Source organism: Salmo salar, chromosome ssa05 (assembly GCF_905237065.1).
Source record: "Salmo salar chromosome ssa05, Ssal_v3.1, whole genome shotgun sequence".
NCBI lineage: Eukaryota > Metazoa > Chordata > Actinopteri > Salmoniformes > Salmonidae > Salmo > Salmo salar.
In genome coordinates this window covers 71,874,745-71,900,537 of record NC_059446.1, presented here as the reverse complement: position 1 = coordinate 71,900,537, position 25,793 = coordinate 71,874,745, and the positions used below count along the sequence as shown (strand labels likewise).

The 25,793-nt window shown below is 42.1% G+C and overlaps 1 protein-coding gene across 6 annotated transcripts in view; it reads right to left on the bottom strand.

Moving 5' to 3' along the window:
• Positions 1–25,793, bottom strand: part of LOC106576571 (tyrosine-protein phosphatase non-receptor type 6) — a 38,936-nt gene that overhangs the window by 8,116 nt on the left and 5,027 nt on the right. For all 6 annotated transcript variants that reach the window (XM_014153815.2, XM_014153841.2, XM_014153824.2 and 3 more), the window contains 13 exons: positions 24,290–24,412; positions 21,799–21,993; positions 19,549–19,738; positions 13,598–13,714; positions 13,256–13,381; positions 8,557–8,653; positions 8,319–8,398; positions 7,987–8,133; positions 7,723–7,854; positions 7,262–7,416; positions 2,243–2,310; positions 1,931–2,073; positions 1,435–1,499 (listed from right to left, as the gene is read on the bottom strand). In XM_014153815.2, coding sequence (XP_014009290.1) covers positions 1,435–1,499; positions 1,931–2,073; positions 2,243–2,310; positions 7,262–7,416; positions 7,723–7,854; positions 7,987–8,133; positions 8,319–8,398; positions 8,557–8,653; positions 13,256–13,381; positions 13,598–13,714; positions 19,549–19,738; positions 21,799–21,993; positions 24,290–24,412 — 1,638 coding nt within the window. The remainder of the gene's footprint in view (positions 1–1,434; positions 1,500–1,930; positions 2,074–2,242; positions 2,311–7,261; positions 7,417–7,722; positions 7,855–7,986; positions 8,134–8,318; positions 8,399–8,556; positions 8,654–13,255; positions 13,382–13,597; positions 13,715–19,548; positions 19,739–21,798; positions 21,994–24,289; positions 24,413–25,793) is intronic.

Sequence of the window (25,793 nt, the reverse complement as noted above, 5' to 3'; positions counted from 1 at the left end):
CTGTATAGCCAGGGTGATCTTTATAGCCAGCTGTATAACCAGGGTGCACCATGCTGTATAACCAGGGTAATCCCTAAAGCCAGCTGTATAACCAGGGTGGCAGTGCTGTATAACCAGGGTAATCCCTATAGCCAGCTGTATAACCAGGGTGACCGTGCTGTATAGCCAGGGTGATCCCTATAGCCAGCTGTATAACCAGGGTGAACCATGCTGTATAACCAGGGTAATCCCTATAGCCAGCTGTATAACCAGGGTGAACCATGCTGTATAACCAGGGTGATCCCTATAGCCTGCTGTATAACCAGGGTGAACTGTGCTGTATAACCAGGGTATTCCCTATAGCCAGCTGTATAACCAGGGTGAACCGTGCTGTATAACCAGGGTAATCCCTATAGCCAGCTGTATAACCAGGGTCAACCGTGCTGTATAACCAGGGTGATCCCTATAGCCTGCTGTATAATCAGGGTCCAAAGTGTTTCCTGGTCAAGAAGAACCCTGTGTCCCTACATTCTCATAGCAGTTAACACTGCTAACATTGTCTTAACTATTTTTAGGGCATCCCTGGGAATCAATGTAATTCAAACCCTGACAAGAGAATGGGCTGGTTGATCGAGTGGAAGTTTACAGAGTTTGGTCAGTCCGGACGATCCAAACAGGTCAAGTGATTCTTCCTCTCCTTTGTTGTCCAGTTTAGTTTTTTCTAATTGGTCCATTATTTCCAGAGCGAGAGAGTACAGTAGGGCTACCTAGCCAAATGTATCACCTCCAAAGGTTACACAAACGTGCCCAATCAGCTAAATTGGACAACAGAAGGATGGAGAGACACGGGGGACGACGATGAAAAACAATGGTCCCATTTTCAATATGGCTTATAGGAGCTAGGCTCATTAGGAGACAGAGCTGAGAAAGTCCACATTCACTCCTCTCTCTCTTTCATCTCTCTCTACCTAACCTCCCCTCTCTCTCTCTCTCTCTCTCTCTCTCTCTTCCGTCTCTCTCTACCGAACCTCTCTCTCTTTTCCATCTCTCTCTACCTAACCTCTCTCTCTCTCTTCCGTCTCTCTCTACCTAACTCTCTCTCTGTGTGTCTCTCACTCTCTCTCTTCCGTGTCTCTCTACCTAACCTCCCCTCTCTCTCTCTCTCTCTCTCTCTCTCTCTTCCGTCTCTCTCTACCGAACCTCTCTCTCTTTTCCATCTCTCTCTACCTAACCTCTCTCTCTCTCTTCCGTCTCTCTCTACCTAACTCTCTCTCTGTGTGTCTCTCACTCTCTCTCTTCCGTGTCTCTCTACCTAACCTCCTCTCGCTATGTGTGTGTCTCTCACTCTGTGTAGCCTGCGCCAGAGAACTTTGACCCAATGTGGTTTTGAGGAGAGATGGGAATATGCACGGGACTCCAATGGCATGTGCACAGAAACACACTGTACAAACTCACTTGGAGACCTTGCAGCTGGCAGGCTGGTGTTTGAACTGCAAATTTCCATACTCTGTCTCAGCTCCCTAGAAAGGGGAGAAGAGGACAGCGAGTGTTAGACATGATGGGTGGTCTAAGGTGAGTCAATGTGCAGAGTAAGTCATAGTCTTATTATGAATTTCCCAGAAATCTAGCAATTTCCATGAACAATTTCAACCTCTCTCTGTCAATGTTCATATTTTACAAAGCAGTCTATGATAAGATCTCTGTCTGGAGGACAGAAGAACATGCACAACAACAGTGTAAAGTATATCTTGACACAGATCCCTCTGTCAGCTGATATCTGAGTCTCTCTCTGCTGTCTTGTTATTTCTGGAATGTTGTTTTTCAACACAGTTTGTCAATAGACATATACTGTAGCCAGTGCACTTGGGAGAGGTGAACAATATATATTTGATTCCATATTACCCATATTCCTCTCTCCCTTCTATTGCAACCTCCCCCCCCTCTCCCTCACCTTGTTGTAGGTCTTGGAGGCCTCTATGTACTCAGAGACGGCCAGGTAGATGAACTTGTACTGGGCCTCAGTCTGCACCATGCCTGACCGCTGATCTCGCACCATCTGGATGCTCTTCTGGATGTCTATGTCACAGTCCAGACCTATGGATAACCAGGAAGTTAGAATCACAATCAACAACAAAAACATTGTCATTCTACAGTGATGACAGGCATTACAAGGATCATGGAACAAAAGAGCTATAATAAGATACAATATAAAATCATGAAGATCTGAAGAAATGCGGGAACTTTGGTAATGAAAGAGACTCACCTTTAGTGTCAATGGTCTCGATGATCATGTCGATCACCACAATGGTGCCAGTTCGGCCTATTCCAGCACTACACAGAAACACAACACAAACAGAGTGGTTGTAGGGACAACTGTCAGTACAGTACAATGTGATTGGACTCAATGCAATTCACTGAAAATAATTAACTGTATTGAAACCATTTCTAGAGCAGTATTGATCATCTAAGCCATTCTGTGATCGGAGGTGTAAAGTGATCATGGACAAATGGAGAGGGATTTGTCATGTCACACTAACAGATGTCTCAGCCAGGGGATGACCACTGTACACACACGTGACTGTGACAGTTTGGTTATATTATAAAGACCAGTGGATTGGATAAGAACTTTGTCCCTATGGATGTCTTTCAGTGTAAAGAAGCAAAGAAAATAGCTTTTGTCATTAAACTGTACTGCAACAGCCTTGTAAACACTCTATACGCTATTATGCTGTACTTATGTCTGCTTACATAACAAATAGTCACGGGACCAACAACGTAGAAGAGTACAAGAACCCTCCCTATTCTTGATATCACAAGGGGAAAATTCCTATAGGATAAATTGTCAGTTGACTTAAAATGCTGAGTACCGCAACTAGGGTTGCACATTTTGGGGAATATTCAGAGGTGGAAACTTTCCGTGGGAATTAACGGGAATATATTGGAATTAACGGAAATATATACAAATTAATATGAATACCATTTAAATGTAGATGTTTTTTGCATTGGATATATTTACCATATCATATGGAGACAGAAACGTCAACCTTTTACCTTATCATAAGTAGACATAATTGTAAATTATTAAATCCTTCCAATAGAAATAAAAAAACGATTTAGTTACGAATTGAACTTTAATTAAATGACTTGGCTTTTCACATGGGATGATTTCACTGAACAACAAAAGAAAGCATATATTGAATGATCCCCAATGATCCATCACATCTCCCAGAAACGTTTTCAACATACATCTGTAAAATTATAGTCTAGAAACTAAAGCTTTGGTTATCTTCCTCTCATGCTTCCATGTCTTCTCCCTGGACCTCCTCAATGTCCACCTCTTGAACATCAGACTCTGAGGATACAGTATATACAGATTCACTTTCCAGCCTTGTTGAGGATGGCTCGTTGTCAGGCTCAAAAAGCCTCAAATTTGCCCGGATGGCCACCAATTTTTCAAACCTTGTATTGGTCAGCCTGTTGCGTGCTTTGGTGTGTGTGTGTTCCCAAACAAGGACCAGTTGCGCTCTGAGGCGGCTGATGTTGGTGGGATTTGGAGGATGGAGGCAACAGGGGAAAAGCCTCAGATCCACAAAGTCCCTTCCACCAGGTGGCTGATGAGATATGTTGGCACGACTGCCATATTGCATCTCCAACCCCTTGCTTGGAAGTGTACTTCGCCAGACTACCAAGAACCTTGCCCTCATCCAGGCCAAGGTGGCGAGACACAGTAGTGATGACACCAAATGCCTTGTTGATCTCTGCAGCAACATGTACGCTGTAGTGTGTATGGGCTTCAGACAGAAGTCTTCACGCTTTTTGATGTATTTCAGAACTGCAGTTTTCTCTGCTTGGAGCAACAGTGAAGTGGGCAGGGCAATACGGATTTCTTCTCTTACATCTGCAAGCAGAGTCTGAACATCAGACAGGATGACATTGTCTTCCTCAATCCGTGTAATGGCTACTGCTATAGGTTTCAGGAGTTTCAGGCTGCTTACCACTCTCTCCCAAAATACATAATCCAGGAGGATCCTCTTGATGGGGCTGTCCATATCAGCAGACTCCCTTCAGGAGACTGTCAAACATGATGACAACAGCTGGGCAGCTTCAATGTGGTGCTTTTATTCTTCTCACTTTGCTTGGTGAGGTAGATTTCAGCTATAACTTGACCCTTCACATACCTAACCATTTCCTTGGCTCTCTTGTAGAGTGTATCCATTGTTTTCAGTGCCATGATGTCCTTGAGGAGCAGATTCAATGCATGAGCAGCACAGCCAATGGGTGTGATGTGAGGGTAGGACTCCTCCACTTTAGACCAAGCAGCCTTCATGTTTGCAGCATTGTCTGTCACCAGTGCAAATACCTTCTGTGGTCCAAGGTCATTGATGACTGCCTTCAGCTCATCTGCAATGTAGAGATCGGTGTGTCTGTTGTCCCTTGTGTCTGTGCACTTGGAGAATAATGGTTGAGGGGTGGAGATGATGCAGTTAATTATTCCTTGCCCACGAACATTCGACCACCCATCAGAGATGATTGCAATACAGTCTGCTTTCTCAATGATTTGCTTGACCTTCACTTGAACTCTGTTGAACTCTGCATCCAGCAAATGAGTAGATAAAGCATGTCTGGTTGGAGGGGTGTATGCTGGACGAAGAACAGTCAGAAATCTCTTCCAATACACATTGCCTGTTAGCATCAGTGGTGAACTAGTTGCATACACAGCATCTCTGACTACGTTCCTCCATTGAGTAAAAAAAACTTCTGATTCCAGGAGGACCATGTGGTATATTGAGCTGTTGCTATTGATAAGGTGTCTGATTTATCATTTTCATTTTTGACTTTTGTCAGAGGTTGCTTGTTGTGAGCACTGAGGGAACTTTATGGACTTGGCCAGATGATTCTGCATCTTTGTTGCATTCTTCACATATGATTTGGCACAGTATTTGCAAATGTACACAGCTTTTCCTTCTACATTAGCTACAGTGAAATGTCTCCACACATCAGATAGTGGCATTTTCCTGTAAAGATTAGAAAAAAAAGAGTAAGAAAAAACAAAAAACAATTCCATGTACAGATAAATAGTTAAGCAGCTAGATTAAACAACTCCTTTGTAAGATAAATGTTTTAAATGAAACATGTATGGAAACAGGTGAATTAGCAGGCTAAAACAAGCTAAAACCCACATGGTAGCAAAAACTAACTAGCAGAAATTGTTAACAAGTTAGAAATGATTTAAACACACTTTCTGTAGGCTACTATTTACTAGTTAACAAAAAAATCATGCATGTCCTATAAAATACATTCACCCCACCAAGTATTGTAATCAAAACTTACCAGAAAGCATGTAGTCCTTGGCTCAGACAGTGTAGTAGTGTGGGCTCAATAGCATCTCATTAGTGTGCAATATCTTGAAAATTAGCTGTACACGTGATGGAAGAATACACTGTGCATGCAGAGGGTTGCCATTCCATTGAATTGGGGATAGTTTAACCAAAATATACCACAAGACCTAGAATTGCCTTATGTGTATCCCACAAAAAAAGGTTCACTGTTATAAGCCAACTTCTTTGATGAATTTAAGCAAAATTCCCAGGCTTAATTTCCCATGGAAATTTCCAGAAAAACTCTGGAAATTTAAAGGAAAGTTTCTGACACTTCGCAACCCTAACCACAACTAATCTTAAAACCTGTTGGGGATAGCGGGCAGTATTTGCACGGCCGGATAAAAAATGTACCCGATTTAATCTGGTTACTACTCCTGTCCAGTAACTAGAATATGCATATAATTAGTAGATTTGGATAGAAAACACTCTAAAGTTTCTAAAACTGTTTGAATGGTGTCTGTGAGTATAACAGAACTCATATGGCAGTCAAAACCCTGAGACAAATCCTAACAGGAAATGGAAATCTGATGTGTGGAATCACTTCAAACCTTTGCCATTGAAACACACAGGGACTTATTAATCATTTAGCACTTCCTAAGGCTTCCACTAGATGTCAACAGTCTTTACAAAGTGGTTTGAGTCTTCTATGGTAGAAACTGACCCAAAGAGAGGCTTGGGAAGTTGGTCACAGGGGGAGGGCCATTACTACTATGACGTGGGCGCCCATGGGAACCATTTTGTTCCGAAACGTTTAGTAAGACAATGCAATCGTCCGCCTTGAATATTATTGAAGCTCTGGTTGAAAAAGGCCCTAAAGATTTATGTTATACAACGTTTGACATGTTTGAACGAACGTAAATATATATTTTTTGCACATTCGTGACGACAAGTCCCGCGCTCTTCAGTGCATTATGAGTAGCCTTTGGAACGCGCTAACAAGAAGGAACTATTGGGACATAAATTATTCACTTTTTCGAACAAAACTACATTTGTTGTGGACCTGGGATTCCTGGAAGTGCCTTCTGATGAAGATAATCAAAGGTAAGGGAATATTTACCATAGTATATTTGATTTTAGATGGTTCCAAGATGGCGCTAACATGTATCGCCTAGCCTATTTTTCTGAGCATACCACATCGTTTATTGCAAAGTGTGATTTCCCAGTAAAGTTATTTTTAAATCTGGCAATGCAGTTGCATTCACGAGATGTTAATCTATAATTCTTTGAATGACAATATTACATTTTAACAATGTTTTCGAATAGTAATTTTGTAAATTGTAGCGCTGATTCACCGGAAGCATTTGAGGGAAAATATTTTCTGATCGTCACGTGCCGATGTAAAATGCTGTTTTTATATATAAATATGAACTTTATCGAACAAAAATGCATGTATTGTGTAACATGATGTCCTAGGAGTGTCATCTGATGAAGATTGTCAAAGGTTAGTGCCGCATTTAGCTGTGTTTTGGGTATTTGTGATGCATGCTAGTTGCTTTGAAAATGGCAGTGTGATTTTTTTGGGCAGGGTACTCTCCTAACATAATCTAATGTTTTGCTTTTGCTGTAAAGCCTTTTTGAAATCGGACAACGTGGTTCGATTCAGGAGAGGTGTATCTATAAAATGGTGTAAAATACTCATATGTTTGAGAAATTGAAGTTATAGCATTTATGAGGTTTTATATTTCGCGCGACTCGATTCCACTGGCTGTTGACTAGGGTGGGACGCAAGCATCCCCCGTTCCCAGACAAATTAACAACTAGTCTTAATCCTGGAAAAACAACATAATCTGACATTCTTATCATGTATTCTAGACAATGGAGAATGGATATAAGTGACACTTATCATCCTGAATACATCTGGAATATAGCAAGAATACAGCTGGAAGACAGCTAGAATATACCTGCAGTGGATGATCATTGGCCCAGCGTTGGTGAACTCGGCCTGTTTTAAGTTGACCTGAGAGAGGAAGCTGAGCACCCCTCCTGGCTCCTCGGGAACTCCATGGTCGGGCCAGCTCAGGTACTGGTAGTGCCAGATAGTACGGACCGAATCCGACTGGGACAGACGAGGAGGGGAGAGGAAAGAGACAAAGAGGAGAGACATGAGTAATACTGTAAACTCAGCTAATCTGTGACTGCAGTGATGACCGAGGTAACAGTGATGACAGTGATGATAATGGTAACAGTGACGACAGAGGTAACAGTGATGCCATAGATGACAGTGATGATAACGGTAACAGTGGTGATAGTGATGATATGACAGTATTAGAGATGACAGAGGTGTTAACAGTAATGACAATGATGGCAGTGGTAACAGAGGTAAGAGAGGTGATGATGAGTGGAGCCAGCAGGTGGTACCTACTTGATCCAGAGGGGAGATCTCCATAACCCTGATCTTGTAGTCAGTGGCATCTCTCTCAGAGACACAAGTGACCACATACGGCCCCACCTCTTTGGAGCCCTGCATTTCTGGCCAGTATGGCACACATTTATTCTGCATAAACAAACATGGAGAAATGGTTTGAGGAAAATGAGATGGGTAGTTTATACTATGTTATAATATTAAAATCATACATTGTAAAAGAAAATGCTTTCAAATTCTCAGTAACACTCCTAAGTCACTAACCCGTCCCTTCTCGACCTCCCTGGTTGTCATGACGATGACCCTTGTCCTCTCCTGCCACACCATCTGCCAGAAATCGTTGACAGTTGTTGCAAGGCAGCCCTGACAGGCGATGTACACCTTCTGGTCACCGGGCTCCTGCAGCTTATTCTACAAAGAGATGGAGAAATATAGTAAAATATGTCAAATATTGTCTACATGGAGACAAAGCCCATTGCAATTATAGTCTCTGATCATATTAATTAAAACATATTCATGTTTAGACCTGTTATGGATTCATAACAGTGGTTTATCATTTGATGTTGAGACTACAAGGTGACATAACATGTACTTACTGTCACATAGTTGCCATTGATGTAATCTGAGCCAATGATATTGGGGTCTCCAGATGACAGAATGACCCTGGTCTCATCAACTGGGAGGAGAATAGGATGAGTGTAGAGATGGAAGGATGAGAGAGAGAGATGAGGGGATGTATCAGACAGAGAGAATATAAATGGAAGAGAAAATGTAAAGAAGATGGGTAAAAGATAAGAGGCTATATCAATGCACTTTAGAAGTAGATGCTCTTACAGGGAAGGATGTTCTTATATCGGTTTTTGCTTTTGTTTTCTGGTCTCATCCCTTCTTCTCTGCTCTTCTTCACCTTTGTCTCCTGCTTTTGAAGGGCCTGAAAAGAACAAGAAAGAGAGAGAAGGAGAGAAAGAGAAGGATAGTCATTGTAAGCTCAATACAAGTTAAAAAAACATCAACAAGCATTCAATTACTTAACCAACAGTATAGAGGGGCCTTTAAACACGTCACTTCTTGAAAATAGAAATACCCTCAAACAGCCATGGCATTTCTCAACCATTTTCAAGTGACACCTTAAAGCTATTCTCTAATGACAAATGTTTCATTTGTTCCACAGTACTTCCACAGACTAAAGCAGGGGTTCCCAAACCTTTTCACTCTGGGCCCCCCTTCCAGCATTGGGGAACATCCCGGGCCCCGCGCGCACACCACGTCTATTTCCATGGGCACAAGCACTGTTCATGACACAAACTGTTCAAACCCCTCTTGTTGGTGGAGAGAATTTTGCAGGTTTAAAGCTTATTTCCTGCAATTCTACACCTTTTGTCATGGGGTGCAAAGAAAATGTAGCAGTTTTAAAGCAACTTTTTCTTGCAATTCTATACATTTTGCCATGTCTACAGTGTATTTATGTGATATTTGAGTGACGAAAAAAATACAACAATATCTATGGGCTAAAAAAACTAAATTAAAAAACATCTGATATGGGCTAGTTGATCTGGACATTTCTGACCAGTTATAAATAGCTCTAAGGTCTGCAATGACTGACACGACAAGAGGAACTGATGATACACTACCCAATTTCCAAATGGCACCTTGTGCATTCTACTATTACAACTTTCAAGAGTAAGTTTAAAACTGGATTGAGTTCACTTTAAAAATATATATATGTTTTTTTAATGCCGAACCCACAGTTTGGGAACCACTGGACAAGAGGAAAGAGTTTATCCCCATGGAGCTCTTGAATCGACAGGGAATAAAGTCAGTAGAGCTCCCTCTGGTGGAGTACAAGAGGGTGTCTCTAATGTGGCTGAAATAATTACATATAGGTATCTGGGGACAGGCTACACAGTTTAGTGGATAAGCCCCATCTTGATCTGGGTGACTTCAGTTGTTTTTACTTTGAGCCATTTCAGTTCATCAAAGTGAGAGTGATGAGCACAGGATGGGAGTTTGAGAGTAATCCTGACTACAGGATGGGAGTTTGAGAGTAATCCTGACTACAGGATGGGAGTTTGAGAGTAATCCTGACTACAGGATGGGACTTTGACAGGATTGTGTCGAGGCACAGATCTGGGGAAGGGTACCAAAACATTTCTGCAGCATTGAATGTCCCCAAGAACACAGTGCCCTCCATAAAAGAAGAAGTTTGGAACCACCAAGACTCTTCCTAGAACTGGCCGCCCAGCAAAACTGAGCAATCGGGGGTGAAGGCCTTGGTCAGGGAAGTGACCAAGAACCCGATGGTCACTCTGACAGAGCTCCAGAGTTCCTCTGTGGAGATGGGAGATCCTTCCAGAAGGACAACCATCTCTGCAGCACTCCACCAATCAGGCCTTTATGGTAGAGTGGGCAGACAGAAGCCACTCCTCAGTAAAAGGCACATGATAGCCCGCTTGGAGTTTGCCAAAGGCACCTAAAGACTCTCAGACTATGAGTCTGATGAAACCAAGATTGAACTCTTAGGCCTGAATGCCAAGCATCACGTCTGAAGGAAACCTGGCACCATCCCTACGGTGAAGCATGGTGGTGGCAGCATCATGCTGTGGAGATGTTTTTCAGGGGCAGGGACTGGGAGACTAGTCAGGATTGAGGGAAAGATGAACGGAGCAAAGTACAGAGATATTCTTGATGAAAACCTGCTCCAGAGCACTCAGGACCTCAGACTGGGGTGAAGGTTCACCTTCCAACAGGACAACAACCCTAAGCACACAGCAAAGACAACACAGGAGTGGCTTCAGGACAAGTCTCTGAATGTCTTTGAGTGGCCCAGCCAGAGCCCAAACTTGAACCCGATCGAACATCTCTGGTGAGACGTGAAAATAGCTGTGCAGCGATGCTCCCCATCCAACCTGACAAAGCTTGAGAGGATCTGCAGAGAAGAATGGGAGAAACCCCCCAAATACAGGTGTGCCAAGCTTGTAGCGTCATACTCAAGAAGACTCGAGGCTGTAATCGCTGCCAAAGGTACTTCAACAAAGTACTGAGTAAAGGGTCTGAATACTTATGTAAATGTGATATTTCCGGGGTTTTTTTCAATATATATTTACCAAAAAAACACGTTTTGCTTTGTCATTATGGGGTTTTGTGTGTAGATTGATGAATTAAATAAAACGTAACAAAATGTGGAAAAAGTCAAGGGGTCTGAATACTTTCCAAATGCACTGTATATCATGTGTTCATCTCTATGTACACATTAGGGGATAGACGTACTTCTTATAGCTAATCCAGCTATACTGTAGCGCCTTACAACCTGTCCTGACCCATGACCCTTGGTGGAAGCTGCTGCTAGTGCTAATCCAGTCCCCTGGTTATGATGGGAGTTTCAGTGAAGTTCCTCATCAGCATCATCAGCCCCTCTCATCCTGCCTTTTAGCCTGTGTCAGCTCAGGTGAACTCTAATTGGTCTGAAGGATTGGGGTTACACATACATCCAGTGTTTACTATTTCACTGGGCTAGAACAAAAGCCTGCATGTGTACTCCAGGACCAGAGTAACCTAACCCCTGGCCTAACCTCACAGTCTTGAGGGAAGGGATTGACTGTAAAAATCCCAAACATAGATTCACTCAACCCAGGTGTGACAACTCAAAATCTTTTCAGGAATACCTTCAGGAGAATGAGTTAATGTTTAAAGACATGCAAATCCCCATTCCCAGTATTTGTGGAATACTGACATACTGTATTACTATGAATACATTAATGAATGTTCTATAAATATGGCATGTTCATTATGTGATCATGGATGTGTTATGTATGCTTTATGAACATACATATAATGTACATTCGTTACCCATATTTTTTTTTACAATTTGAAAAGTTATTTTTAATGTACTGTTAAAGCAGTTTGGAATTAGTGTTGGACAATTTCTAACCTCTCGTGGCCAGACTATGTAGCATTTGAAGCAATTACGCAAGGTTTTAGTTGTGGGTTTCTGAGATTAGACAATTTGGGCAGAGGCCTCAAATAGCAGTGCCACATGCTACCACATGGTGGTAATAAAAAAGTGGTCTATGGTTCTTGCAGTCTACTTCCTATGGCTGTAGTTGTGAGACCTTTAACCATTTGATCATAGTTTTTCCTTGCAACACTCTCACTTTGACTTGTCCAACGGAACATGTTTCAAAATGTTTCACCATGTTGCACAAGAGTAAAGGCACATTGCATACACAGCTTATATGACCAACCAAATGGTCAAACACAGACACACTAACATTCTGACTACCCCGGGCACGCACGAGCGCCATCGCGTGCATGTTGATTTTGTCCATCCACACCAGATGCGATCAGGGGACGCAGGTTGAAATATCAAAACCATCTCTAGACCAACTATATTCATTTTGCGACAGGTCGAAAAGCATTAAACATTCATGGCAATTTAGCTAGCTAGCTTCCTGTTGCTAGCTAATTTGTCCTGGGACATAAGCATTTGGTTGTTATTTTACCTGAAATGCACAAGGTCCTCTACTCTGACAATTATTCCACAGATAAAAGGGTAAACAGTGTTAGTTTCTAGTAATCCCTCCTCCTTCAGGGTTCTTCTTCTTCTTTGGACCTTAAATGGCGGTTAGCAACCAACTTTAAGGTGCATTACCACCACCAACTGGACTGGAGTGTGGACCTCAGTTAATCTTTCAATCACCTACATGGGTATATGCTCCTAAAAACCAATGAGGAGATGGGAGAGATTGGACGGGAGAGATTGGACTTGCAGCACATCAAGCGTCACAAATATAACCAAGTTCTAATTTAGTTCCTGGCTACGCAGACGCTCGTTGACGCGAGCGAGCATTTTGGATGCAATGATTGAATAACATGTATGTGTACATTTATTTTGCAATGCTGGTGTGGTCAGCATGTAAGAAATTAGTCCTCAGATAACCTATAGTAGAGTAAAGCATCCTGGTCTCATAGACTAGACGTAACATAGTACATTTAAATCCGAGGCAATAAAATGAGTATGATATGTTAAGTTTGGTATGGTAACATAAGATAGATGGTTACTTAAGGCAAAGCAAAAGTAGGGTGGATGTTCGGGGTGGATGCATGGGTGTATAACGCTAACATCTAGCAATCCAAAGGTAGTTTGAATCTCATTACAGCAAACTTTAGCATTTTAGCTACTTTTCAAATACTTACTACTTTTTAGCTACTTTGCTACTACTTAGCACGTTAGCCACCTTGCTAGAATTCATTACATATACTTTTTGAAAATTCATAACATGTAGTACGCTTTGCAAATTCGTAACATATAATAATAATTGTAATTCATAACATTTCATATAAAATTTGTGATGTCATCCACAAATTAATACATACCATAAGAAACTTAGAATCTCATTCTAAATGGAGTGTCTCGAATTTACATACATAATAATAGGAAATGCTCTGAGACCAGGTTGAGTAAAGAGAAGAAGCGGTTAAGAAGGGTTGTTCAAAACATCACATCTTCCTTCCATCAAAAACTTAATCGACTTACATCAAACTCCTCCCAGAATCCTGCTTTGCTCTTCTTGTCTCCCTCGTTCTCTCCTTCCGCCATCTGGTCCAGCAGCCTCACTCTACTGTCAATGTCTGCTGCATTCACTCTGGTGGAGAAGTAGGGCTGACGGAGAGAAGGATGGAGTGGACAGGAAAGAGAAGGAGAGGAGAAGAAGTCAAGATTTGTTTGGATATGGCTCTATGTTGTCATTCAGATGATCTTTAACCCATTATAAGATACAGCATCTCCGACCTGTGTAAAGTTGTAACTTGACTGCAACACTCATGGTGACTCTGTGACCTGTATGGCGTTACAACTGTAAGTCCTGTAAGTCTTTACCTGTTTGAGGTGCACCCAGGTTCCAGACATCTCCTCGATGCCTTTGCGTTTGTAGTGCTCCATCAGGTCAGCCAGGGTGTCAAACATCTCTTTGCCTCCCACCGTGTACCGGTCATTCTATTTATATAAATATATGACGACATAGGTCCCATTATGCCTGGCGAAAACCAAACACTGCATTCCACAGTAAGAACCCTATACCAACGGTCAAGCATGGTGGTGGTAGTGTGATGGTTTAGGGATGCTTTGCTGCCTCGGGACCTGGACGACTTGCCTTATTAATAGAAGGAACCATGAATTCTGCTCTGTATCAGAGAATTATACTGGAAAATGTCAGGCCATCCGTCTGTGAGCTGAAGTGCAGCTGGGTCATGCAGCAAGACAATGATCCAATACAAACAATCAAGGCATGAAAATGGCTAAAAAGCAACAAATTTCAAGTTTTGGAATGGCCTAGTCAAAGTCCAGACATAATCTCAATTGGGATGTTGTGGAAGAACTTGAAACTAGCAGTTCATGCTTGAAAATCCACAAATGTTGCTGAGTTAAAGTAGTTCTGCATGCAAGAGTGGGCCAAAATTCCTCCACAGCAATGTGAGAGACTGATCAACAACTACAGGAAGAAGCATTTGGTTGCTGTCATTGCAGCTAAAGGTGGCACAACCAGTTATTGAGTGTAAGGGTGATGCATAACTATGTCAATTAAATAAATAAAATAAGTATCAGTTTGTTTTCTAATTTGTAAACTCAGGTTTCCGTTATCTAATATTAGGTTTTGGTTAAAGATCTGATAGCATTCAATATCAAAAATATGTAAAAATAGAGAAAATCAGAAATGGGGCAAATGCTTTTTCACAGCACTATATATATATATATATATATATATATATATATATATATATACACTGCTCAAAAAAATAAAGGGAACACTTAAACAACACATCCTAGATCTGAATGAAAGAAATAATCTTATTAAATACTTTTTTCTTTACATAGTTGAATGTGCTGACAACAAAATCACACAAAAATAATCAATGGAAATCCAATTTATCAACCCATGGAGGTCTGGATTTGGAGTCACACTAAAAATGTAAGTGGAAAACCACACTACAGGCTGATCCAACTTTGATGTAATGTCCTTAAAACAAGTCAAAATGAGGCTCAGTAGTGTGTGTGGCCTCCACGTGCCTGTATGACCTCCCTACAACGCCTGGGCATGCTCCTGATGAGGTGGCGGATGGTCTCCTGAGGGATCTCCTCCCAGACCTGGACTAAAGCATCCGCCAACTCCTGGACAGTCTGTGGTGCAACGTGGCATTGGTGGATGGAGCGAGACATGATGTCCCAGATGTGCTCAATTGGATTCAGGTCTGGGGAACAGGCGGGCCAGTCCATAGCATCAATGCCTTCCTCTTGCAGGAACTGCTGACACACTCCAGCCACATGAGGTCTAGCATTGTCTTGCATTGGTCTCACAAGGGGTCTGAGGATCTCATCTTGGTACCTAATGGCAGTCAGGCTACCTCTGGCGAGCACATGGACGGCTGTGCGCCCCCCAAAGAAATGCCACCCCACACCATGACTGACCCACCGCCAAACCGGTCATGCTTTAGGATGTTGCAGGCAGCAGAACGTTCTCCACAGCGTTTCCTGACTCTGTCACGTCTGTCACGTGCTCAGTGTGAACCTGCTTTCATCTGTAAAGAGCACAGGGCGCCAGTGGCGAATTTGCCAATCTTGGTGTTCTCTGGCAAATGCCAAACGTCCTGCACGGTGTTGGGCTGTAAGCACAACCCCCACCTGTGTACGTCGGGCCCTCATACCACCCTCATGGAGTCTGTTTCTGACCGTTTGAGCAGACACATGCACATTTGTGGCCTGCTGGAGGTCATTTTGCAGGGCTCTGGCAGTGCTCCTCCTGCTCCTCCTTGCACAAAGGCGGAGGTAGCGGTCCTGCTGCTGGGTTGTTGACCTCCTACGGCCTCCTCCACGTCTCCTGATGTACTGGCCTGTCTCCTGGTAGCGCCTCCATGCTATGGACACTACGCTGTCAGACACAGCAAACCTTCTTGTCACAGCTCGCATTGATGTGCCATCCTGGATGAGCTGCACTACCTGAGCCACTTGTGTGGGTTGTAGACTCCGTCTCATGCTACCACTAGAGTGAAAGCACCGCCAGCATTCAAAAGTGACCAAAACATCAGCCAGGAAGCATAGGAACTGAGAAGTGGTCTGTGGTCTCCACCTGTAGAACCACTCCTTTATTGGGGGTGTCTTGCTTATTGCCTATAATTTCTACCTGTTGTCTATTCCATTTGCACAACAGCATGTGAAATGTATTGTCAATCAGTGTTGCTTCCTAAGTGGACAGTTTGATTTCACAGAAGTGTGATTGACTTGGAGTTACATTGTGTTGTTTAAGTGTTCCCTTTATTTTTTTGAGCAGATATATATATATATATATATATATATATATATATATATATATATATATATATATATATATATATATATATATATATATATACAGTACCAGTCAAAAGTTTGGACACACCTACTCATTCCAGTTTCTCTTTATTTTTTACTGTTTTCTACATTGTAGAACAATTGTGAAGACATCAAAACTATGAAATAACACATATGGAATCATGTAGTAACCAAAAAAGTGTTGAGCAAAATGTAAATATATTTTATATTTTACATTCTTCAAAGTAACCACCCTTTGCCTTGATGACAGCTTTGCTGTCACGTATACACCCCCTCCGGCCTCTAGGTCATCATGCTGCTGATTATCCCGCAAACCTGTCACCATCGTCTCGCGAACCTGCGCCTCATGACACTCACGTGGACTCCATCACCTCCTTGATTATCTTCCCTATATCTGTCACTCCCCTTGGTTCTTTCCTCAGGTGTTATTGACTCTGTTTTCATGCCGGTGCGTTTGTTTTTCGTGTTCATAGTTTCTTTTATTTATTAAAACACTCACTCCCTGAACTTGCTTTCCGACTCTCAGCACACTCGTTACATTTGCACACTCTTGGCATTCTCTCAGCCAGCTTCATGAGGTAGTCACCTGGAATGAATTTCAATTAACAGGTGTGCTTTGTTAAAAGTTAATTTGTGGAATTTATTTTGTTCTTAATGCGTTTGAGCCAATCAGTTGTGTTGTGACATGGTAGGGGTGGTATACAGAAGATAGCCCTATTTGGTAAAAGACCAAGTCCATATTATGGCAAGAACAGCCCAAATAAGCAAAAAGATATGACAGTCCATTACTTTAAGACATGAAGGTCAGTCAAATCAGGAACATTCCAAGAACTTTGAAAGTTTCTTCAAGTGCAGTCTCAAAAACCATCATCTGCCTCTCATGAGGACTGCCACGGGAAAGGAAGATCCAGAGTTACCTCTGCTGCAGAGGATAAGTTCATTAGAGTTACCAGCCTCAGAAATTGCAGCCCAAATAAATGCTTCACAGAGTTCAAGTAACAGACACATCTCAACATCAACTGTTCAGAGGAGATCACGTGAATCAGGCCTTCATGGTTGAATTGCTGCAAAGAAACCACTACTAAAGAGACTTGCTTAGGCCAAGAAACACGAGCAATGGAGATTAGTCCAAATTTGAGATTTTTGGTTCCAACCACCTTGTCTTTGTGAGACGCAGGTGAATGGATGATCTCTGCATGTGTGGTTCCCACCGTGAAGCACGGAGAAGGAGGTGGATGGTGTCGGGGTGCTTTGCTGGTGACACTGTCTGTGATTTATTTACAATTCAAGGCACACTTAACCAGCATGGCTACCACAGCATTCTGCAGCGATACGCCATCCCATCTGGTTTGTGCTTAGTGGGACTATCATTTGTTTTTCAACAGGACAATGACCCAACACACCTCCAGGCTGTGTAAGGGCTATTTGACCAAGAAGGAGAGTGATGGAGTGCTGCATCATAAAATCTGGCCTCCACAATCACCCGACCTCAACCCAATTGAGATGGTTTGGAATGAGTTGGACCGCAGAGTGAAGGAAAAGCAGCCAACAAGTGCTCAGCATCTGTGGGAACTCCTTCAAGACTGTTGGGAAAGAATTCCAGGTGAATCTGGTTGAGAGAATGCCATTAGTGCGCAAAGCAGTCATCAAGGCAAAGGGTGTTTACTTTGAAATATATTTTGATTTGTTCAACACTGTTTTGGTTACTACATGATTCAATATGTGTTATTTCCTAATTTATGTCTTCAATATTATTCTACAATGAAAAAGGTAAAAATAAAGAAAAACCCTTGAATGAGTTGGTGTGTCCAAACTTTTGACTGCTACTGTATATAAACACACACTCTTTCACACACACACACACACACACACACACACACACACACACACACACACACACACACACACACACACACACACACGACAATATAGAAACTGTCAATAATACACAGTAGTAATGTTCTATTGGTAACTGTGGTTTGGGGTCTTCGGTTATGTTTAGCACGTGAAAACAAATTTCCACATAAGAGGGAAATAAATGTTATCTAATTTGATCTAATCATGCAGCTGGATGGCCGACTCACCAGACTGAGACTCAGTCATTCATTTAGAAATTACAGCCAGTGTATGCATTTAAAAGGCATGCGCCGGTACTTTGGTGACGAGTAAGTAATTTTTAAACCTCCCGCTTTGGGCTGGATGTGTCAATCTGTAGTTCATACTGTACATACATAATCTATGAGCAAAATTGCCATTTTACCTCAATTGGCTACGAAATTTCTAGTTTGAAGAGACTGTTTTCTGGAAGCTGTGCTGCACCAATTTCTCTACATTTTACAACCCACGTGGGCAAACCCCCTAGCAATTCAAGTTTCAGTCAATGAGCTTCAGTCCCTTGCCATTTGAGTGACCGCTAACAAGACTCACATACACATTAGAGAGAGAGAGAGAGAGAGAGAGAGAGAGAGAGAGAGAGAGAGAGAGAGAGAGAGAGAGAGAGAGAGCAATGACATGGTGCACATATCTGCCCATTTGTGACATAGTATGCAATTTCCAGGACCACTTTTGGCTCGTGGGCGATACTTTCAGAACCACTGGTTAAAAAGTAAACAAAAGTACCGGAAAATATCTTTAATGTACTTCCTGTTAGCTATTAAGAAATGCACCTGATGCTTGCTCCTGGTAGGGCCTGTGCCAGGACTCAATGACCTCTGTGATAATCTTCTGACCCTGAATTCTCCAGACTCCAGCCCTACAATGCCTCTCATTCAAATCTGCATCATGTCTGCAATGAGATGAACCACAGCTAAAAATAACCTAACCATGATGGTGCTGCTGATAATGTTGAGTCAACGAAAAGGAGGTTTGGGGATGAATGCAGTTAATTACAGTCTAGCTCTGCACTCGGAAATAACTATGCTATTTTTTATTTCTAGTGGTAGTTACTGTACACACATGAATATAAAGTATTTAATTGTGAATACCAATTCTCATGTATTTTATTGGAATCGTATAGGCATTTTCACACATCACCTAAGGGTCCAAATAAATACATAACTAACTAATTAAAACATAACCGCTTGGCAAACTTGTTTTTTAAGTCAAACTTTTGTAACCAGGATGTGGTCAGTGATATCTATCAAACTCAAACCTCCATGTTCATATTGACTGGACTTTGCATAACTGTTTCTGTGCTGACAGTAGTGCTGGTGTGTTTGATGTTTGTCAGGTTTTCTCCTAGATGTTGGAAGCAGGAAGGTCACTCGTTGCATAAGAATAAACATTTTGGGGAAACTGAAAATTGGTCTGATTTCATAACAAGATGTACTCAGATATGAGGAAAAACTATAGCAAAGATTACAATGTGAATTACAATAGGGAATGTGAGTGAATGTGAGTTAGAGAGAGAAAAACACACAAACACTTTCACATGCACACACAAACACACATACACACACACACACCTGGCACATGATCTTGATGTGTGAGACCCTCCTCCCTCCGCTGGATGCCTTGCTCTTCTCCTCAGTCAGGACAGACAGAACAAAGTCTCCAGGTTTGGACAGAGACTCCCGCACCAGGAATGTGCCCGGCTCGTCCCGTTCCCATAGCAACTTCTCTGCATTGGGGCCTGACAGGTGTCCGTGATACCACCTGTATGGTGTATGACAGAGAAGGGGTCAATGAAGCTCTAATGGAAACATCACAATGCCCTACACCAGGGCTGGCCAACCCTCCTCCTGGAGAGCTGCTGTGTGTACAGGCTTTTGCTCCAGCCCTGCTCTAACACATCGGATTCAGCTAATCATGGTTGTAATAAGCAGCTCATAAAGTAGAAGCCAGTGTGTTAGAACAGGGCTGTCTAGTACTATACTGTAAAAGTACGGTTTGCAGCTTGTTCAGTGCTACCGGATAGACAGTGAAAGCGAGTGTAAATATAATGTACTGTAACTGTTTTGCGTGGGAATGGAAAGTAGTAGAGGACTTTAATAAATGGTTGAGGACATTTTGGTTACTAATGTGTATTTACGGCCTGTACCGATTCACTGTATGTGGGTTTATGCAAGGTATTTCTGTCCTGCGAGTATAGTGTATGTGAGTGTGTGTTTGTGTGCATGCGTCTGTGTCTGGGAGAGTTTACACTAGTTAGTATGAGTATCGTCTCTGAGTGCTGCCTGCTGTTTAAATTTAGGCGCAGTTCTTGATTTCTTCATCTGAACTTCCTGCATTGCGGTCGGAAAATTCTGATGACAAGATTTCGTGGCTCAAGACAGCATGATCTTAATAGCCTGAGCCCCACACAAACTACCCCCCCTCCTGATCCCACATCCCCAATCCCCCCCATTCCTCACCCCACATCACCAACCCCCTCCCCCCTCACCGCATATCACCCCACCCCCATTCCTCACCCCACATCACCAATCCCCCCCATTCCTCACCCCATATCACCAACCCCCTCCCCCCTCATCACCCCACCCCCATTCCTCACCCCACATCACCAATCCCCCCATTCCTCACCCCATACCACCAACCCCTCCCCCCTCACCCCATATCACCCCACCCCCATATCACCAATCCCCCCATTCCTCACCCCATATCACCAACCCCCCCCATCCTCACCCCAACCCCATTCGTCACCCCATATCACCAACCCCCCCATACCTCACCCCAAAGTGCAGAATTTGAGGGTACTTTCATCCATATCGGGTGAACGTTTCGAAATTGCAGCACTTTTTGTACATAGTCCCCCCAAATATTTGGCCCCATATTCCTAGCACGCAATGACTACATCAAGCATGTGGCTCTACTAACTTGTTGGATGCATTTTCAGTTAGTTTTGGTTGTGTTTTAGATTATTTTGTGGAGTCACTTTTATTGTAAATAAGAATACAATATGTTTCTAAACACTTCTGCATTAATGTGGATGCTACCATGATTACGGATAATCATGAATGGATTGTGAATAATGATGAGTGAGAAAGTTACAGAGGCATAAATATCATAGCATGACAGCTCTGCATTAAAATGAGACCATAAAGCATACCATCACAGCAGTACATGTGATATGGGTATCAAGAAAGAGATCAGAAAGACTAAAACGGAGCAAGAGTGAGATGGTTAGGATAGAGGAAGATATTGAGGGTCTGGTCACTGTTTTCAAATGTGTCAAAATCTAAAGTTTCCAACCGCAGCAAGAAAGGGAAGTTAAACTGACAGTGAGAGAGAGAAAAGAGAGCGGGGAAAGGAGGGGCAGTGAGGGCAGACATGAGGGATTTACACACGCACACACACACACACACACACACACACACACACACACACACACACACACACACACACACACACACACACACACACACACACACACACACACACACACACACACACACACGCACGCACGCATGCACACGCCTCAAAGTAAAGGCCATAGAATTACCTTCCCTTCTGAAAGCTTTATGATCCTCAACATAAAGCGTTTAGATTAAGAAAGTATTAATTACAAAATGACTGGATGTCTCAGGAGCATTTTATATGATCTGCTTCAGTTTGATAAATAACATTTGAAATTCAGCAGAACAGTGAAAGCAGAGCACAGGCCTCTGAATGGTGAAGTTCGGGGATAGAGATTTCAGGCAAGAGTACACGGACTTGACTGACTGGCTCTGGTGGAATTAAGGGTTTGGGGTAAAGGGTAAAGGTTAGAGTGCACTGACCTCTCGGTGGTGGGGTCAGAGCAGTTGAAGGGGTATTTGAGCTCGATGATGGTGCCGTCTTTGTCCTGCAGGATCCCGTTCTCTGCAGTGTAGTACTCCACCAGCTCGGACAGCGTGGCAAACTTCTCCCCTCCATACAGGTCGTAGAAGTCCCCTGTGTTTTGGATACGGATGTGGGTCACCAGCTCACCCACCCTGGGGTCAAAGATCAGGGGAGAGGGGACATTCGTGGGCCAGTCAGTAACAGTAGACAATTCTTCCTAAGCTAGTTTTAAGTAAATTTGAAAAAAGTAAAGTAGCGAAAGAGAGATGCAATGTATCTGTACCTGACAGAGGGCAAGAAAAGGAGAGAGGAAAGGACGAGTGAGGAGAGATGATATACTATAAATCAAATTTAATAAAATCCCATTTTCAAATCAAATGTTATTGGTCACATACACATCTAGCAGATGTTATTGCAAGTGTAGTGAAATTATGTAGGTTAACATACAGTGCCTTCAGCAAGTATTCACACCCCTTGACTTTTTCCACATTTTATTGTTAGATCCTGAAATTCAAATTGATAAAATTGAGATTTTTGGGTCACTGGAATGCACACAATACCCCATAATGTCAAAGTGGAATTATGTTTTTCAAATGTTTGACAAATTAATTTCAAATAAATAGCCGAAAGGTCTTGAGTCAATAAGTATTAAACCCCTTTGTTATGGCAAGCCTTAATAAGTTCAGGAGTAAAATGTGCTTACCAAGTCACATAATAAGTTGCATGGACTCACTCTGTGTGCAATAATAGTGTTTAACATGATTTTTTAATGACTACCTCATCTCTGTAATCCACACACACAATTATCTGTAAGGTCCCTCAGTTGAGCAGTGAATTTCAAACACAGATTCATCCACAAAGACCAGGGAGGTTTTTCAATGGCTCACAAAGAAAGACACCTATTGGTAGATGCGTAAAAATAAAAAAGCAGACTTGAATATCCCTTTGAGTATGGTGAAGTTATTAATTACACTTTGAAAGGTGTATCAATACACCCAGTCACTATAAAGATACAAGCATCCTTCCTAACTCAGTTGCCAGAGAGCAAGGAAACCGCTCAGGGATTTCACCATGAGGCCAATGGTAACTTTATAACAGTTATAGAGTTTAATGGCTGTGATAGGAGAAAATGGAGGATGGATCAATGACAATGTATTTATTTCACAATACTAAACTAATTGGCAGAGTGAAAACAAGGAAGCCTGTACAGAAAAACATGCATCTTGTTTGCAACAAGGCACTAAATAAAGTAATACTGCAAAAAATGTGGCAAAGCAATTCACTTTATGTCCTGAAAACAAAGTGTTATGTTTGGGCCAAATCCAATACAACACATTACTGAGTACCACTCTCCATATTTTCAAGCATAGTATTGGCTGCATTATGTTATGGGTATGCTTGTAATCATTAAGGACTGGGGAGTTTTTCAGGATAAAAAAGAAACGGAATGGAGCTAAGCACGGGCAAATTCCTAGAGGAATGCCTGGTTCAGTCTGCTTTCTACCAGACACTGGGAGATGAATTCAGCTTTCAGAAGTACAATAACCTAAACTACAAGACCAAATCTACACTGAAAAAAAGACAGTGAATGTTCCTGAGTGGCCTTGTTACAGTTTTGACTTAGATCTGCTTGATTTTGATTTATTTACATTTTTAATTTAATTTAACATTTATTTAAAGAACAAATTCTTATTTACAATGACAGCCTACCATGGCCAAACCTGGACATTGCTGGGCCAATTGTGTGCCACCCTACGGGACTCCCAATCACGGCCGGATGTAATTCAGCCTGGATTCGAACCAGGGACTGTACTGATGCCTCTTGCACTGAGATGCAGTGCCTTAGACCGCTGTGCCACTCGGGAGCCCCAATCTATGGCAAGACCTGAAAATGGTTGATCAACAACCAATATGACAGAGCTTGAAGAATTGTTGCACAATCCAGGTGTGGAAAGCTCTTTAGAGACTTATCCAGTAAGACTCAAAGCTGTAATCACTGCATTGACTTAGGGGGTTGATTACTTATCTAATCAAGTTACAGTATATTAGTGTTATACTTTTCTTTTTTTTTCCTTTTTGCAAATGTTAAAAATGTTCTTCCACTTTGATATTCCAGATTATTTTGTGTAGATCGTTGACAAAAAATTACAATCACACTTTGTACCACAACAAAATGTGGAAAATGTCAAGGGATTTGAATACTTTCCGAAGGCACTGTAGGTTGAGAAAAGGAGAGAGAAGGAGAGACAAAGAAGGAGAGAAAGAGATGGAGTATCTCCAGCTGATGGAGAGAAAGGAGGAGAAAGAGATGGAGGATGTCCTAGCTGATGGAGAGAGAGAAGAAGAAAGAAAGAGATAGAGGATATCCTAGCTGACAGAGAGAGAGAGAGAGAGAGAGAGAGAGAGAGAGAAAATAAGGACAAAGAAAGAGATGGAGTGTATTCCTACCTGACAGAGAGAGAGAAGTCTCCCTGGTTTTTCCTGCTGGGTCGGGCCAGGAAGCTGCCATGGACGCCCCGGCTCTTCAAAACAGACTCAGCATCCAAGCCAGAGATATCCCTGTGGAACCACCTGGATACACAGAGAGAAACACATTACACACATACACTACCGTTCAAAAGTTTGGCGTCACTTAGAAATGTCCTTGTTTTTGAAAGAAAAGCAAATTTTTGTCCATTAAAATAACATAAAATTGATGAAGCTGCAAGTTGATGACTTGTGAGGCGTCTGTTTCTCAAACTAGACACTCTAATGTACTTGTCCTTTTGCTCAGTTGTGCACCGGGGCCTCTCACTCCTCTTTCTATTCTGGTTAGAGCAGAGTTCCTCTGTCTCTGTGTTATTTTGCCCATCTTAATCTTTTATTTTTATTGGCCAGTCTGAGATATGGCTTTTTCTTTGCAACTCTGCCTAGAAGGCCAGCATCCCGGAGTCGCCTCTTCACTGCTGACATTGAGACTGGTGTTTTGCGGGTACTTTTTAATGAAGCTGCCAGTTGAGGACTTGTCAGGCGTCTGTTTCTCAAACTAGGCACTCTAATGTACTTGTCCTCTTGCTCAGTTGTGCACCGGGGCCTCCCACTCCTCTTTCTATTCTGGTTAAAGCAAGTTTGTGCTGTTCTGTAAAGGGAGTAGTACACAGCGTTGTACAAGATCAGTTTCTTGGCAAGTTCTCGCACTGAATAGCATTCATTTCTCAGAACAATAATAGACTGACAAGTTTCAGAAGAAAGTTATTTGTTTCTGGCCATTTTGAGCCTGTAATCGAACCTACAAATGCTGATGCTCCAGATACTCAACTAGTCTAAAGAAGGCCAGTTTTATTGCTTCTTTAATCAAACAACAGTTTTCAGCTGTGCTAACATAATTGCAAAAGGGTTTTCTAATGATCAATTAGCTTTTTAAAATGATAAACTTGGATTAGCTAACACTGTGCCATTGGAACACAGAAGTGATGGTTGCTGATAATGGGCCTCTGTACGCCTATGTAGATATTCCATAAAAAATCTGCCGTTTCCAGCTACAATAGTAATTTACAACATTAACAATGTCTACACTGTATTTCTGATCAATTTTGATGTTATTTTAATTGACAAAAAATGTGCTTTTCTTTCAAAAACAAGGACATTTCTAAGTGACCCCAAACTTTTGAACGGTAGTGTATACATACAGTATATACAAACCACACACACACAGATCAGGCAACGCACATAAGCACATGCACACACAAATGGTTATCATCCGGCCCTGCCGCACCTGTCCACATCATCTCTTTGATACTCAGTTTCTTCCCTCAGTGGGAAAGTATATGAGATGTGGTAATAAAGATTAGTTAAATCACAATGTGTCTGTTAAATCCCATTTCAAAACCCTGCATTCCATTACCAGCTCATAGATTAACACAGTACTACGGTAGAGAGTAGTCGACACAGCATTATTGCAACCTTTTTTAAG